At 34.7% G+C, this 13692-nt stretch overlaps 1 protein-coding gene across 3 annotated transcripts in view; it reads left to right on the top strand.

Moving 5' to 3' along the window:
- The window catches only part of Lclat1 (lysocardiolipin acyltransferase 1), a 190624-nt gene that overhangs the window by 110598 nt on the left and 66334 nt on the right, over positions 1-13692 (top strand). For all 3 annotated transcript variants that reach the window (XM_047523274.1, XM_047523275.1, XM_047523276.1), the window contains 2 exons: positions 5548-5694; positions 11224-11340. In XM_047523274.1, coding sequence (XP_047379230.1) covers positions 5548-5694; positions 11224-11340 — 264 coding nt within the window. The remainder of the gene's footprint in view (positions 1-5547; positions 5695-11223; positions 11341-13692) is intronic.

The raw sequence follows: 13692 nt of genomic DNA, 5'->3' as shown, positions 1-13692 counted from the left end.
CTACCTGTTCTATATAACAGTAAAATCTGAAGTTGTTACTTTAGTGGCACACTTTCTGTTGGCCTGCCCTTCTTCAGTGAATTGATGAATTTATGACTTCCTATTGTATGTAAATCACAGTTGCATGGCAACCTCTTCTCTTTGTTGTTCTGTTTGTTCCTAAACAACTAAAAACCAAAGATGCATTTCAACAGCAAGCCCTTCTGGTGCCCACAGCCCACCATAGAGGATGAAGGTGCCTAATACTGGCTGTCTTAGCCTCTTGTCAGCAGGGATGATTATTTGAGCCATTCTCACCAAAGGAACAGAGGGAGTCTTGGGAGTCTCTGGGAAAGATTTTCCTCCTCCATTAGAGAGTAGTTTGATGTGATTGTGCCATCCTGTTCTGCATTTATATCATTGTGAAAGCATGTGATGCTTGGAGCTTCTGTAACCTGTGGATCTATCTGGAAGGGAGACCCTCAGAAATCAAAAAGATGCCAGGTAAAAAATGAGATACTGGGTTCTGAAACAACTTGGGACCGACCAGACTTTATTTTATGTGAGAAACTTAAACCCAAATTATTTAAATCTAGACTTTTAGATTTCTGTTCTTTTAGGCATCCTGTGTCACTTGCTTTCCCTCATTTTACCAAATTGTGAAGAGAAATACCCATTGACTGATTGACTCTTACAGTAAATTTTATTAATGCTTATCATGAATCAAGATTTTTATGAAAACCATCAAATTAAGCATAGAAGACAGAGCTTATTAGATATAATCTAGTTCTTTTGCCTAGATGATGTACACACATCTTTCCTTATATTTGGGTACATAACAGATCATTTCATCTTATCTGTTCTACCGGTACTTGAAAAATAAGTTTTTGTAATTGTTAATTTTTTAGTTTCAGTTGCCACAGTTGCTTGGGTTTTGATGCATTGAGGGTAGGATTGTAGCAAGAAGATATCATGAGAAGAAAGGTTAAATTCAGTTAATTTAATAACATATACCAGACAATATACCAGGATTCTTTCTAGGATCACACTGAGAATTAAATAATTTGGGGGAATGGTGTTGATATCTAAATAACTGAACTGAAACTTTTGCTTTGAATGTGGTAGCTGACTTTTGAACACAGTATAAGCCCTGAGCTGTGTGAAAATTGATGTTTTCCTTGATGGGAGAAATGACTCTGACTTTAAGGTTATCCATTCAGTCATTGCTGAAGTTAATATAATTGGCTACCTAAATTGACTATCCTGTTGATTTGTGTCTTTACTAGCATCCCACTGAGATACACATTGCTCCAGGCTGCTAGGCATCCCAAGAAAGAGCTGGGAAGCCTGTAGGACTTTGATTGCCCACAGCTCTGCTGAAAATGAAGGAATTCTTTTCCTTGAATTAGTATTAATGTTCTGAAATTATCTAAAAGGTGTGCTTTTATAACAGGGTGATTTTAGGAGAAAGCAATAAAAGAATCTGGGATGAACTTCAGAGTTTTTACACCTGCTTTGTATTTAATGGTAATGCACAAACAAAATGAATCTTACAAGTTCTGCAGGTCGGAATTCTGCTGCGGATTCCATTGGGCTAAAATCTAGGCATTGGCAGGCCTAGTTCCTTTCTGCAGGCTCTGTGTAGGGGCTGTTTTCTTGCCTCTTCCAACTTCCAGTTGCACCCAAGTTCCTTGGTTTATAGCCCCTTCCGCCATTTTCAAAGACAACAAGGATTGGTTGAGTCCTTATCACACATCCTGTCACTCAAATATTGTCTTCTTTGGTCTTTCTTCCACTTTTTTAAAAACAATTATTTATTTATTTTTGGTGGTACTGCCTAATTTAGGGTTTCATGTATACTAGATAAGCACTCTACCACTCAGCTATATACCTGACCCTTTTTAAAAGTTTTTTTATTTTCTCTTTGAGACAGGGTGTCACTGAGTTGTCCAGGCTGACCTCAAACTTATGATCCTCTTACCTCAGCCTCCTGAGTACCTAAGTTTACTAGTGCATACCACCACATTGGCTCTCTTCCATTTTTAAGGACCCTTGAGATTACTTTGAGTCCACTAGAATAATCTAGGATAATCTCCCTATTCCAAATTCAGTTGATTGACAGTCTCAATTGCCCTTTGCCATGTAACCTAAAATTTACAGTTAAAAAGACTTAGGATGTGGACATCTTGAGGAGACATTGTTATTCTGCCTAATACATGCTAGTTGCTACAAAGATGTCTCTGATCATAGGTCCTCTTGGTGTTGATAATCTTTGTGGAATGTAGTGAAATTTGCAGTAGTTGTTTTCATCCATTTTTCTCCATTTTGTGTATTTTAAGTTTGAAATTATATGTAGAATTCTTTGCTTTAGAATAGTATTTAATTGCTTAATCATACTTCAATTTCTATCTTGTATTTTCAGCTCAGGCACATTTGAGACCTAATAATACAGGCATACTACAACAGGATTATTGTAGGGAAAAGATCATAAAATTAATTGTTCACCTCCACTCAATGTTTTTAAGAGCCAGAACCTTCGTGGAAATTATCCATTTTAGAAGAAGTGTGTAGAGAGCATTATCTAATTTGTAATGTGAGTTCAGGGACAATAGAGCTTCCCTAACTTAGTCTAAATAGCATTTAATACCCTGATAGAAATTACAGTTCTCTTTAACTACTAATTTATTAATTTCTGGATATATTTGTATAACTGCTATTGGTTGCATACAAGTACACACTCAGTAAATGCAGTGTTTTTTTCATGACCTTTGTGTTATAATTTTTTTTACATAAAATTTGCATCTGTTCATAGTACTTTTTATTCTCATTTAATACAGATAGCATTTCCTTGGCCGCATCCATGTCCTCTATTCAGAATTGAAAATAATGTTGAAGGGAATAGCCGTCTGTCTCTTCCACATGACTTTTTCCCTCCTGTGTCATGTTCATAGTCCCATAATAGATACTGTATTGAATTAATAAATATGCAAGCAGTAGTGATAAATTTGTCCTAGCTTTAGGATTCAGTATTTAGAGCACTAGGAAAGTAGTGAAGATGATTTTATGATTTCCTTAACTATTATTCCTATCTAAACTAAAAAGAGAACAAAAGGTGAATAAGCTTACTTTTTATTGAGAAAGAGTGCATAGTGTAAAACACATTCAATTAGATAGATCTTTGTAGCCAAATATAAAGCCTAGAAAAAGGGATTAAGTCAAATAAAACTTGGTTCTAAAATTATGGACTAGGTTTGGACAATGGAACATGCCCAGGGATTACTCACATCTTCTTTGGGAAGGCAGTGCAATTACTATAAATGGGATTTCAGGAAGGGGGTGGCCATGGAGCTATGCCAATATCCACAGATTCAGCAAGATGTTCCTGTGACTTTTATGAAAAAAAAGGAGAGAAAAACATTTAAGCAAAGGAAGTAAAAAAGATTTTAAAACATTGGTGATATGTAAATGAACATAAGAAAGCACAGACTCAGTGGGGAAGAATCTGTCTTTCAGAGGCAAGATCCAAGAGGTTGAATCCAACCACTTTATCTCCATTCTGGCATTCCAGGACCATACAGAATGTGAAAAAAGTGTTACAGTGTAACCCACGGATGCTGCTACCATTCTTTTTCCCTACCGGGAACTTTTTCTCATTTGAAAAGGAGAACTACACTTAACCTGTCAGTATTTTTCAGCGTAGAATATCCTTTATAAATATGAAAACAGAACCAAATTAGTAGACATTTGAGGAGCATATATGGCTTTAAAGAGAATGAGAGTCTAGTACTAAAAAAATGGAAGTCTAATCTCTGAGTAATAAATGATTCTCTGAGAATTTAAATTATGTGTAATTAATATCCTTAGAGGCAGTTAGGTATATATTACAGAGAGACTGTTTAGTATATCGTTTATAGTGATTTAAAACATTAGCTTTGTGGCCAGATTGCCAGTGTTTGAAACCTGGTTTTACCACTTACTAGTCATTGTGTCTTAATGTGCCTCAGTTTCCTCGCCCATAAAATAGGGATAATAATTTTACCTGATTTACAAAGTAATTTTAGAATTAATTGAATTAATACATAGATTAGCACCAGCCACATAGAAAACAATACTTTTATTATAATCATATGTACTCATAAAAATTCACTAATATGAAAAAGAAACAATTATAAATCTTGAAATAAGAAATAGAATTGTTGAAGTAAACTCAATTTGTAAGACAAACACAGCCGAAGATCAAATTTCTGTGTTGGACTATCAAGTAAAAGGATTTTACTTGAATGTAATATCAAATAAAAAGATGGAAAGTATGAGAGGAGATATCCATGACTTTTTACATCTACGGGATAGAAGCTTCAGACTGGAAATATGAGAAAAATGAACCAGAGAAAATGAGATTCCCTGGGTATCGTGTAAATGATATACCCAGAGTATATCATAGCATGTGGCACATCTTTATTATGTAACAGTGCTACTTGTTTGCGAGACTGCTATGCATCCCAGCAAACTGAAATAGTGAGCATTTTGTCTTTACACAAAACAACAAGAGAGGTGAACTTTCATGGGTAACTAAGAGGTCGATTCATATACTGGTAGAACTTGTGGAGACCAAAACTGCCTTTTATTATGAATCAAAATCAACTTTAGGTGGCCCAGCTCAGCAGAAGGAAGTTCGGACCTCCTGTACAGTTTTCCATCTTTATCCTGCTCATCCACCTCAGTTTCTTTGTCCATTTAATGTTATGCTGTCAACATTGTTTTCCCTGTGGTCCTAGGTGAAATTTTTGACAAAGAAAGAACGTTGGGTGACCTAGGTAGTTACTGTGCGTGGCCCAAGCTTTCTGTGCCTTGTGGACTATTACACAGACTGGCCACCTTGAGTCTGGCATCTCCCATAGTAGTTCTAGTCTCCATGGCAAGGAAGAGATAGATGGTCACCTGAAACAAGGCTCATCTAGGGCTGCCTCTTCATCAGCAAGGTGCATTTGCCCTGGAGAAAGGCAGCGTGACCACCGGGTACACTCTAGCCAATGTGTTAGTAGCTATTACACAATTCCCCTTTTAAATAAAATCTAAAATGACTACATTGAAAAAAGCAGTTGCATTTAGAGATTGAGTAGTACAGAAAAGGAAATATTAAAGAGAATGCAATAAATGACCTGACACACCTTGCTTACTGCTTTGTAAAACTTATAACACATTTTTAAAAATCATTTGTAGATAGCTTGGTTAAAATGTTCATTTTCTTAGGATTATTAAAAGCTTGAATGAGTTAGTGATAAATATTAGGGAAATTTATTGCCTTGATATTTTAATAGCTAGTTTTGGCTTAAAAAGAAATATTTGAGAATTTATAAACTCCAAGATTATCTTTAACCCCCCTTAAAAATATAATCTGGTATATCTTTTATTATGAACCCAAGATTAGTGCTGAATTTATGACAAATCATGGTTGTTGTTACGATAGTAAATAATTTAAGGTTAAATAAAAAACTTGAAATTTATGTTTAATAATATGTGTATAGTGGTAATGAAGCTGTATTCAAATGTTTGTTAAATTTATTCTAGGTTGGGCCATGCAGGCTGCTGCCTACATCTTTATTCATAGGAAGTGGAAGGATGACAAGAGCCATTTTGAAGACATGATTGATTATTTTTGTGATATCCATGAACCACTTCAGCTCCTCATATTCCCAGAAGGGACTGATCTCACAGGTAAGACACCTGGGATTGAATCACAGAATTTTAAAACACAGAGGAATTTAGAGATCATCTAGTTAAAACTTCATATTCCTTGGATGAAGTAACTCAATACCAGCAAGATTACTAGATTGCCCCCAAGGTCGCTCAGTTAATCAACAGCACATCAGGCCTGAGATTCCAGCCCATGGAATTTACTATAGGAAAGCCCAAGTGATTGTTATTATTCACAACTACTATCCTAGAACTTTACTTTTAACCCCCAGAATATATTTTAATATTTCAACCTTTTATCTTTATGTAAGCTGAGGTTTAATATCATATTTTAGGTGAAGTTTGTCCCACCTTACCTGTTCTGTATATCCTCTTGTCTGCTTCCAAGGTATTTATTTATCCTTTAGACTCTTTTTGCCCTCATTCTTCTTTATCAGAAAAGAATCTAATAGTAACTAATTTCAATTCTTGGTGATTTAAGTTAACCTAATTATCTTTCTCCTGATATTTAAACCTAATTCCTACTACAGACAGGAAAGGCTTTATCCCTTTCTCAAAAACAAAAAACCATCACTTAGTTGTGGAGGGAAGACAGGAGAACATGTTTAGAATTTTTTATCTTCACAGTTGTCAAAAAGATTAAAAACAAAATATCGTATAGTCTGGCCAGGCACAGTGGTGCACAACTGTAATCCCAGTGGCTCAGGGAGCTGAATCCAGAGGATTGCAGGTTCAAAGCCAACCTCGGCAAGTTAGTGAGGCCCTAAACAACTTAGTGAGACCCTGTCTCAAAAATAGATAGATAGATAGATAGATAGATAGATAGATAGATAGATAGACAGACAGGGTGGAGATGGAGCTCAGTGGTAAAGTGCCCCTGGGTTCAATCCCCAGTACAAAAACCAAACTAAAAGAAAACTTTAGTCTATCATACTTACTAAGTTAGTTTTTTTCCACCATACTTATTTAAACCACAGGTCATTTTTATAGATGAAACCTTCTTTTGCAGTCCAGAATGTAAGATGGATAAAAGTAGAACTACCCCGGTTGAATACTGGGAGGGATAGTGTGAAGGGGACATAGCTTACACAGGAAGCAGTTCTGTAGAATCCTTGGACTTGAAAGAGCAAAATTTAACTTTAATACCTTAATTCCAAGAAAGATACAGCAACATATTTAAAAGGTGGGTGAAGGTGTGCTGCATGAGGGAAAACAGACTCAAGCAGGGTAGACAGAAGTCTAAAAATCACAAGTAGTATGGAAAGGATGCACATGAACTTGTCTTCCAGATCCTTGACACTAAACAAAGAAGGGCAACCCTTAGAGTTTAAAAAAGAGAACAAGTCAGATGAATATTAATTCACACCATGGACATAATAATTTATGGAACAAACTACCCCAAAAAAGTTCACAATGAAAAATAAAAGTTATAGAAATTTTAAGTAAGTGGGGGTTGACTGAACCACAACTGAGACTGATAAGGAAAACTGAGGTATTTTGGGAAACATTTACCAAAGATAGCAAGAAAGAGATCTTTGTCTCATCTGTTGCAGATGGAACTGAGCTAAATGAACCGTGGCAACATTTATTTACTAGTCAAGTCTCTAAAATACATACTTATTGTATAATGTCTGTCTGTTTTTATGGTTAAAATTCTAAAATTAGGATCAAAGAGGATAATGTGGAGGCTACCTGTTGGTTAAGCATGAAAATAGATCCATTGTAGGTTTTAAGTTGATTGATTTCCAGTATCAAGCTACCTTCAGAAATTATACTGGACAGATAGCTAATTTAAATTTTATAATACTTAGAATGTATAATACCTAAACTTGGCTATTGAAATATCAGTTTCATTTGATGGAATATAAAAAGCAATTCACTGAATTACAGCCTGGTTTACTGTTGTGAATGACAAAATGTACACTTAAGAATGTCTACTTTGGAATTTTATAATAAATAAAAGCTAATGGGAAAAAGTTTGTGTGTTGCTGCTCCTCTGGTATATTAGTGTTAATATGTTCATATATTAGACCTTTAGAATCTATAAAATATATTTAAAATGTTTTTCATTTTTTATTTTTTCTCAGGTTTCTTTTATGGTGATGAACTTTACATGTAGCTGCAGGTGTTTGGAGTCCACAATTTTTCCTCATTGCATATATATTTTTACAAGTTAAAATGGCATTTACATCTTAAGGTCAAATTGCAAAAACCAGGCTGTTTACCATAATGAAATAGAAAGTGGGGTTTGAGGGCTGGGGAGATAGCTCAGTTGGTAAGAGTGCTTACCTTGCAAGCACAAGGCCCTGTGTTCAATCCCAGTACTGCAATAAAAAAGAAAAAAAAGTGGGGTTTGCTTAATTTTTTAATCAGAATTACACCAAGAGTTTTATTGAATCAGGAGAAAATTGTTTGAAAAGGGCTAACAAAATATCTTCAATTTGGAAAATGTACCTGTTAATTAAAAAGTGTTTTTGATTACCGGTTAACTTTCAACTTGGATTTTTAAGCCTAGAGAATATTTTATAATTTTCTTTAAATTTTTAATTCAGTTTGCATGCACATTTTCAAGTTAGTCCATTTAAATATGACCTTGCATACGTTCTGTCTTCATGTATTACTGTTTATAACTTTTTTCTTGTTAATGAATATAATATATGTTAGTATTAGAAAGTTCAGAAACAGAAGAATTCACAAAAATTCTTAAAATCCATAGCCCATAAGTAAGTACTATTTTAATTTTGGTCCATTTCTTTTGGGTCATTTGTTCACAGATACATACATATGTGTTAATAGTATATGCATATACATATATATATAAAATCTTAAACAAAATTGGAAAATTAAGATTACACTTTTCTTTCTTCTTTTTCACTTAATGTTACATTGTAATCTTCACATCATTATTTATTCCTTGAAAAAGTTGAGTAGTTTTATATTATATTGGCATATTAGTTAGTAATCTCCAGAGAAATAGAACCAGTAAGATGGTTAGGGAGAGAGAAATTAAGATTTACTTTAAGGAAGTGGCTCTTGCATAGATGCAGGCTTGGAAAGTCCAAAATCTGCAGGTTGGAGTGCCAGGGAAGTGTCTCAAATTGAATTCAAAGGCTGCTGGAGGCAGAGATCCTTCTTCCTTATGGAGAAGGAGAGGGCACACTATTTTTTTCTAAGACCTTCAGCTAATTTGGAAGAGGCCTTCCCACCTGGTGGAAGGTAATTTGTTTTACTCCGTCTACAGATTTAAATATTAATTTATCTAAAAAAAAAAAATGCCTTCATAGAAACATCTGGAATAATGTTTGACCAAGTACCTGGGTATCATGGCTTAGTCAAGTTGACACATAAAATTAAACATCACAATTGTTATAGTGTACTTTTGAGTTCCATTTCCCTAATTTGGAAATAAATACGTCCAGGCTTTTTTTTTAAAAAAATATTTTTTAGATTTTGATAGACCTTTATTTTATTCATTTATTTATGTGTGGCGCTGAGAATTGAACCCAGTGCCTCACAGGTGCTAGACAACTGATCTACCCCTGAACTATAACCTCAACCCCTACTTCCAGACTCTAACAGTTAAAATGTTGCATACAGTTCAACACCCTTGTACATAAAAAGTCTTAATTTAATAGATATATGTGTGTGTGTGTGTGTGTTTGTACAAAACAGAGTTCCTTCTTTCATGAAGTTTATATGAGGAAAGAGATAATAAGTAAGTTACAAAAAGTAGGTCTGGTTGTCATAGGTGCTGTGCAAAAAAAATGAGGCCAGATAAGGGGAGAAAAAAAAGGAGGGCAGGATGCCATTGGGTATGAGGTATTTAGGGGAGGCCTCTCCACTGTTTCTGTGTAAGGATTTAATAAAGCTGAAAACCATGCATCTGTATGGGTGAGAAGCCTTCTGGGAATAGGGAATAACAGCTGCACAGACCTGAGGTGGGGACTTGCCTGGCTGGTTTGAGAAGGATAGAGTGGCCAGCAGTCCTGTGGGGGAAGGAGTGCTAGAGGGCAAGAGTTATAGGGAGCGAATTGATAGGAGGCTGTGGTCAGAAAGCAGGATGTTAGTGCCATTACTAATAAGAACAGAGTCTGGGGACGGGCAGGTGAAGTAGGGTCAAGAGGAAAATCTGCAAACTAATCTCTCTCTCTCTGATTGTTTCTACTTTCCCATGTTGTGACTGTACATTTCAGAACTATTTGTACCTGTATGCATATATATATATGAGAATTCAGTTTTGTCTTCAGAATCCCCAGTCTCTGACAAACTGGAAGAGCAAACTAACGGGGGCTACAAACAGTATTTCTGTTGCAAGTAGCTGGCAGACCTTACGTGGAATCAGGAATCACATAGAATCAGGAATACTACTCATATTTGTGTTGTCTGAGATTGCTGATTCCATGTAAGGTCTGCCAGCTACTTGCAACAGAAATACTGTTTGTAGCCCCATGCCCATAGCATTTGAAGATGAATGTGAGCAGCTTATTACTTTACATGTTTAGGACCTTTTCTTTTTATTTGCTGGCAGTATGTGGGTACTGGATTCCATTTTTTAAATTACACCATGATGTAACACCTCCTATAAGAATATTTGGATATTTTAGTGTTATAGAATACATATATGATTTTGGAGGTTTAGAGGACTTAGTAAATTTACCCTTAGGTAAAGTTGAGATGTTAAATTTCAGAGTGCAGCTGAAGATTGCAGGTTCTACCATCTGCTACCATCTGCTATCATCAGAAGGGATTTCATGATTTCTCCCAGAAGTTGAGACCAAATTTCTGAACACTTTACTTTTACCAAATATATTTGCTGAATAATGGGTTTGGTTCGTCTTGGAACTTGCAAAGTTACCTCATGGAATGGAAAAAGAAGGTTTTGCCAACAATTGGAACATATACTCAGTTCTGTAACTATATTCAGCCAAACCATCTTCAGATGTTTGTACATGATGTGCTAATCATGTGCCCATTCTGTTAAGGAGTGGTTTTGGTTAGTAATATTAGCCTGTTCTTCACTTGAGCAAGGAAGATATTTTACTTTGCATTGAGGGTCTAAATTATTGGGTTAAAAAATGTTAATCTGATATACTTGATTGCTAGTTGTTTCTTTTAGATATCTAGATCCTTATATTTTGTTAGTTTTTCAGTTTTGTTTTATTAGCATTTTTATTTTAGTACTTGTTTTAATTACATAAGGATTATTTTATGAAAATTTTAGTTTATTAGTATTTTATTTCAGTTTTAATTATGTATTGATTTTTATGAAGTCTTCTAAAGCATTTAAAAAGATTTGGATATAGATTTCAGGAAGTTTTCATTTAAAAATCTATTGATACCATATTATAAAAAGTTTTAAAAATCCATTAAGTTAGTCTGGAATCTTTTTAAGGGCCTGTCTAAAATGTTTGTATCTTCTCAGTATACTGTACTCAGTAATTGCAGAAAAATAACTGCCATTTTTATCAAGAAAATTCTGCAGTTCTTCCCTTACCTCACTATCTGTCTCCCTTTATTTTATGGTTTCTAATGGTCTGCTGTTTTGTTTAGAAAACAGCAAGGCTCGAAGTAATGATTTTGCTGAAAAGAATGGACTTCAGAAATATGAATATGTTTTACATCCCAGAACTACAGGCTTTACTTTTGTGGTAGAACGTCTAAGAGAAGGTAAGAACCCATTTCAAAATGGACCTTTTTTTAAATAAAGTGGCAAAATTGCTAAACTTTATAAACTTTATATATAGGTTTTTACTTTTATTTCTAGCAATTCATATTGTATAATGGTGACATCTGTGACCCATTGTCAATTTCATCTGGTAATTGCTACATTGTCATAAAACTAACTGTGCCTAATATGGAAAGTCTTTAACCATTATATGAGAAAAGTTATAAACTTATTACTTCTTTCCCTTTGTTCCTTTAGGGTTTAATGTGCCTTAAGATACAAAGTGTAACCTGCTAAGATGAAGCTTCTGAACAATTAAGCACCCATGATTTTAAAGAAATGTATACACATTGTCAGTCCAAAATCCCATGGGAATGGTACATCAAAAGTGTTGACCCTGTTAGTTTGGTTTGTTTTTAAATTGTGTGGTAACAACTCATGTGGCATGGACAAGTGGGCTTGGGATCACATTTTCTGTGAATAGTGAACCCATCTACCCACTAAAGGTCATGAAATCCTTCATCCTTGAGGAGTACGCAGAGTGGCACCAAGTCACTACAGTGCTGATACTTCTTTCTTTCCTTTCTCTCTCTTTCTTTCCTCTTTTCCTTCCTTCCTATATGGTACCATTTACTGTAGCATCTAATTTGGATTCACTCTTTTCAGTCACCAATGTGGTTTCTATATTTTGTATATTTAATGCCTTTTTAAAATATATTTCTGATATCATGCAACACATTCATCTACTAGATTGCTCTGTTAACAGTGTATGACTTTGGAATACATCTTTTTTGCTACAAAAGATCTTCCTAAATGAAGGCAGCATATATTAATAATAATGAGAGATTATTGTATAGTGGATAAGAATATGTTCATAAAGCCCTCTGTTCTGAAACCTCAGAAATGTTTTAATAGCAAACTGATTCATAACTTTGCTACACATTTAAGAAATGTGTACTGCTTAGTCATTACTCAAAGCAGTAGATAATAAGCACAAGTAGTAATTTTCCTGTCAGAACTAGCACCAATCCCCACCCTACTCTTATCCCACCCACCATATATTAGTGAAAAAGAGAGACATAGATAATCCCTTTTACTTCAGTTAGAAAATGAGATGATAATTTAGATGACTCCATTTACTTCAGCTAGAAATGCAGAAAAAAAACGTTGAAGATTGTTAAAATAGTAATTGCAGCTAACATTAATTTAGCATTTAATAAGTACTGGGTATTATGGTAGGTGTTTTTTATGCCTAAATTCAATTAATCCTCATAATAGCCCTGCATTATAGTTGTTACTTGTAATGCAAAACCAAAGCAGAAATTGAGGTGAAGAACCTCATCAAAGTTATTAGAATATAGTTGCCTGATTCGCACTTATACTTACTATTATAACTTGTTGGTTCTTGTATTTATAGTATGATTTAAGTTAATCAGAGCTCCAAATCATACAGTACCTTTGTAACAATAGTGAACTGGATGATTTTCTTCAAGAAAGAATTTAAAAGACAGAAAAAATAGGCCAGATCTTGGAGGGATGGTGATCATAAGGTAGGTGGTTATGATGTTGCCTGAGATGGAGGAGCAGGTGCATCCGTGGAGGCATGAGTTAGGACATTGCAGACAGCTCTGATTTCTGGGAGGTGAGGTACAGGTGAACAGAGAGAACCAAGTTTCGTCAAGGATCAGAGGTGAAGAGGATTTTAGATCTAGAAAAGACATCTTTTAGAAAAGAAATCTAAGAGTCAGAAGGGAGGCACAGCATAGCTTTTAGATCTTTAGGCCTATGAAATCTGTTTTTAGCAATAAATTGTGTGAAAAGGATGCTTGCTGTTAAACCCATTATAATTAATATTCCAGTAGAATTCTGGAAACTACATAATAAATTACCATAAAGTAACATCTTTACTGTTCACACTTGAAACTGAACTCAGTGTTGCTGCCATCTTTTAAGCAGTTAGCACAGATGGGTAAATAAGTTCAGAACATCAAGAAGTAAAGGAGAGCCGAAAGTATTGAATAAGAGAAAATGCAAAACAAGAAAAGTTAGTTTCTGTGTCTATTTAGAGTATATTTCACCAAGATTGAGAATACTTGGGAAGCATACTTATCTTAAAATATAGCACCACACAATGTGTTGTTTCTGTCATAGTAATTGCAACAAGTTTACCTTGAGTACCTTGATTGTCACCATTTGTGTACTTGCTTTTTATTTCTGCTAGGTCATAACCTTCTGAAGGAATGTAGAAGGTCCTACTCATAAGGAACTCAGTCACTATTAATTGTGTGGAATATTTTTAAAATTTTATCTGAAACATAAGACAATATAATATCCTAGCATGCTCTTAAGCATTG

Source organism: Sciurus carolinensis, chromosome 13 (assembly GCF_902686445.1).
Source record: "Sciurus carolinensis chromosome 13, mSciCar1.2, whole genome shotgun sequence".
NCBI classification, from domain to species: Eukaryota; Metazoa; Chordata; class Mammalia; order Rodentia; family Sciuridae; genus Sciurus; species Sciurus carolinensis.
Note: the sequence above shows the minus strand (reverse complement) of the source record. Positions and strands in the feature narration are given on the sequence as shown.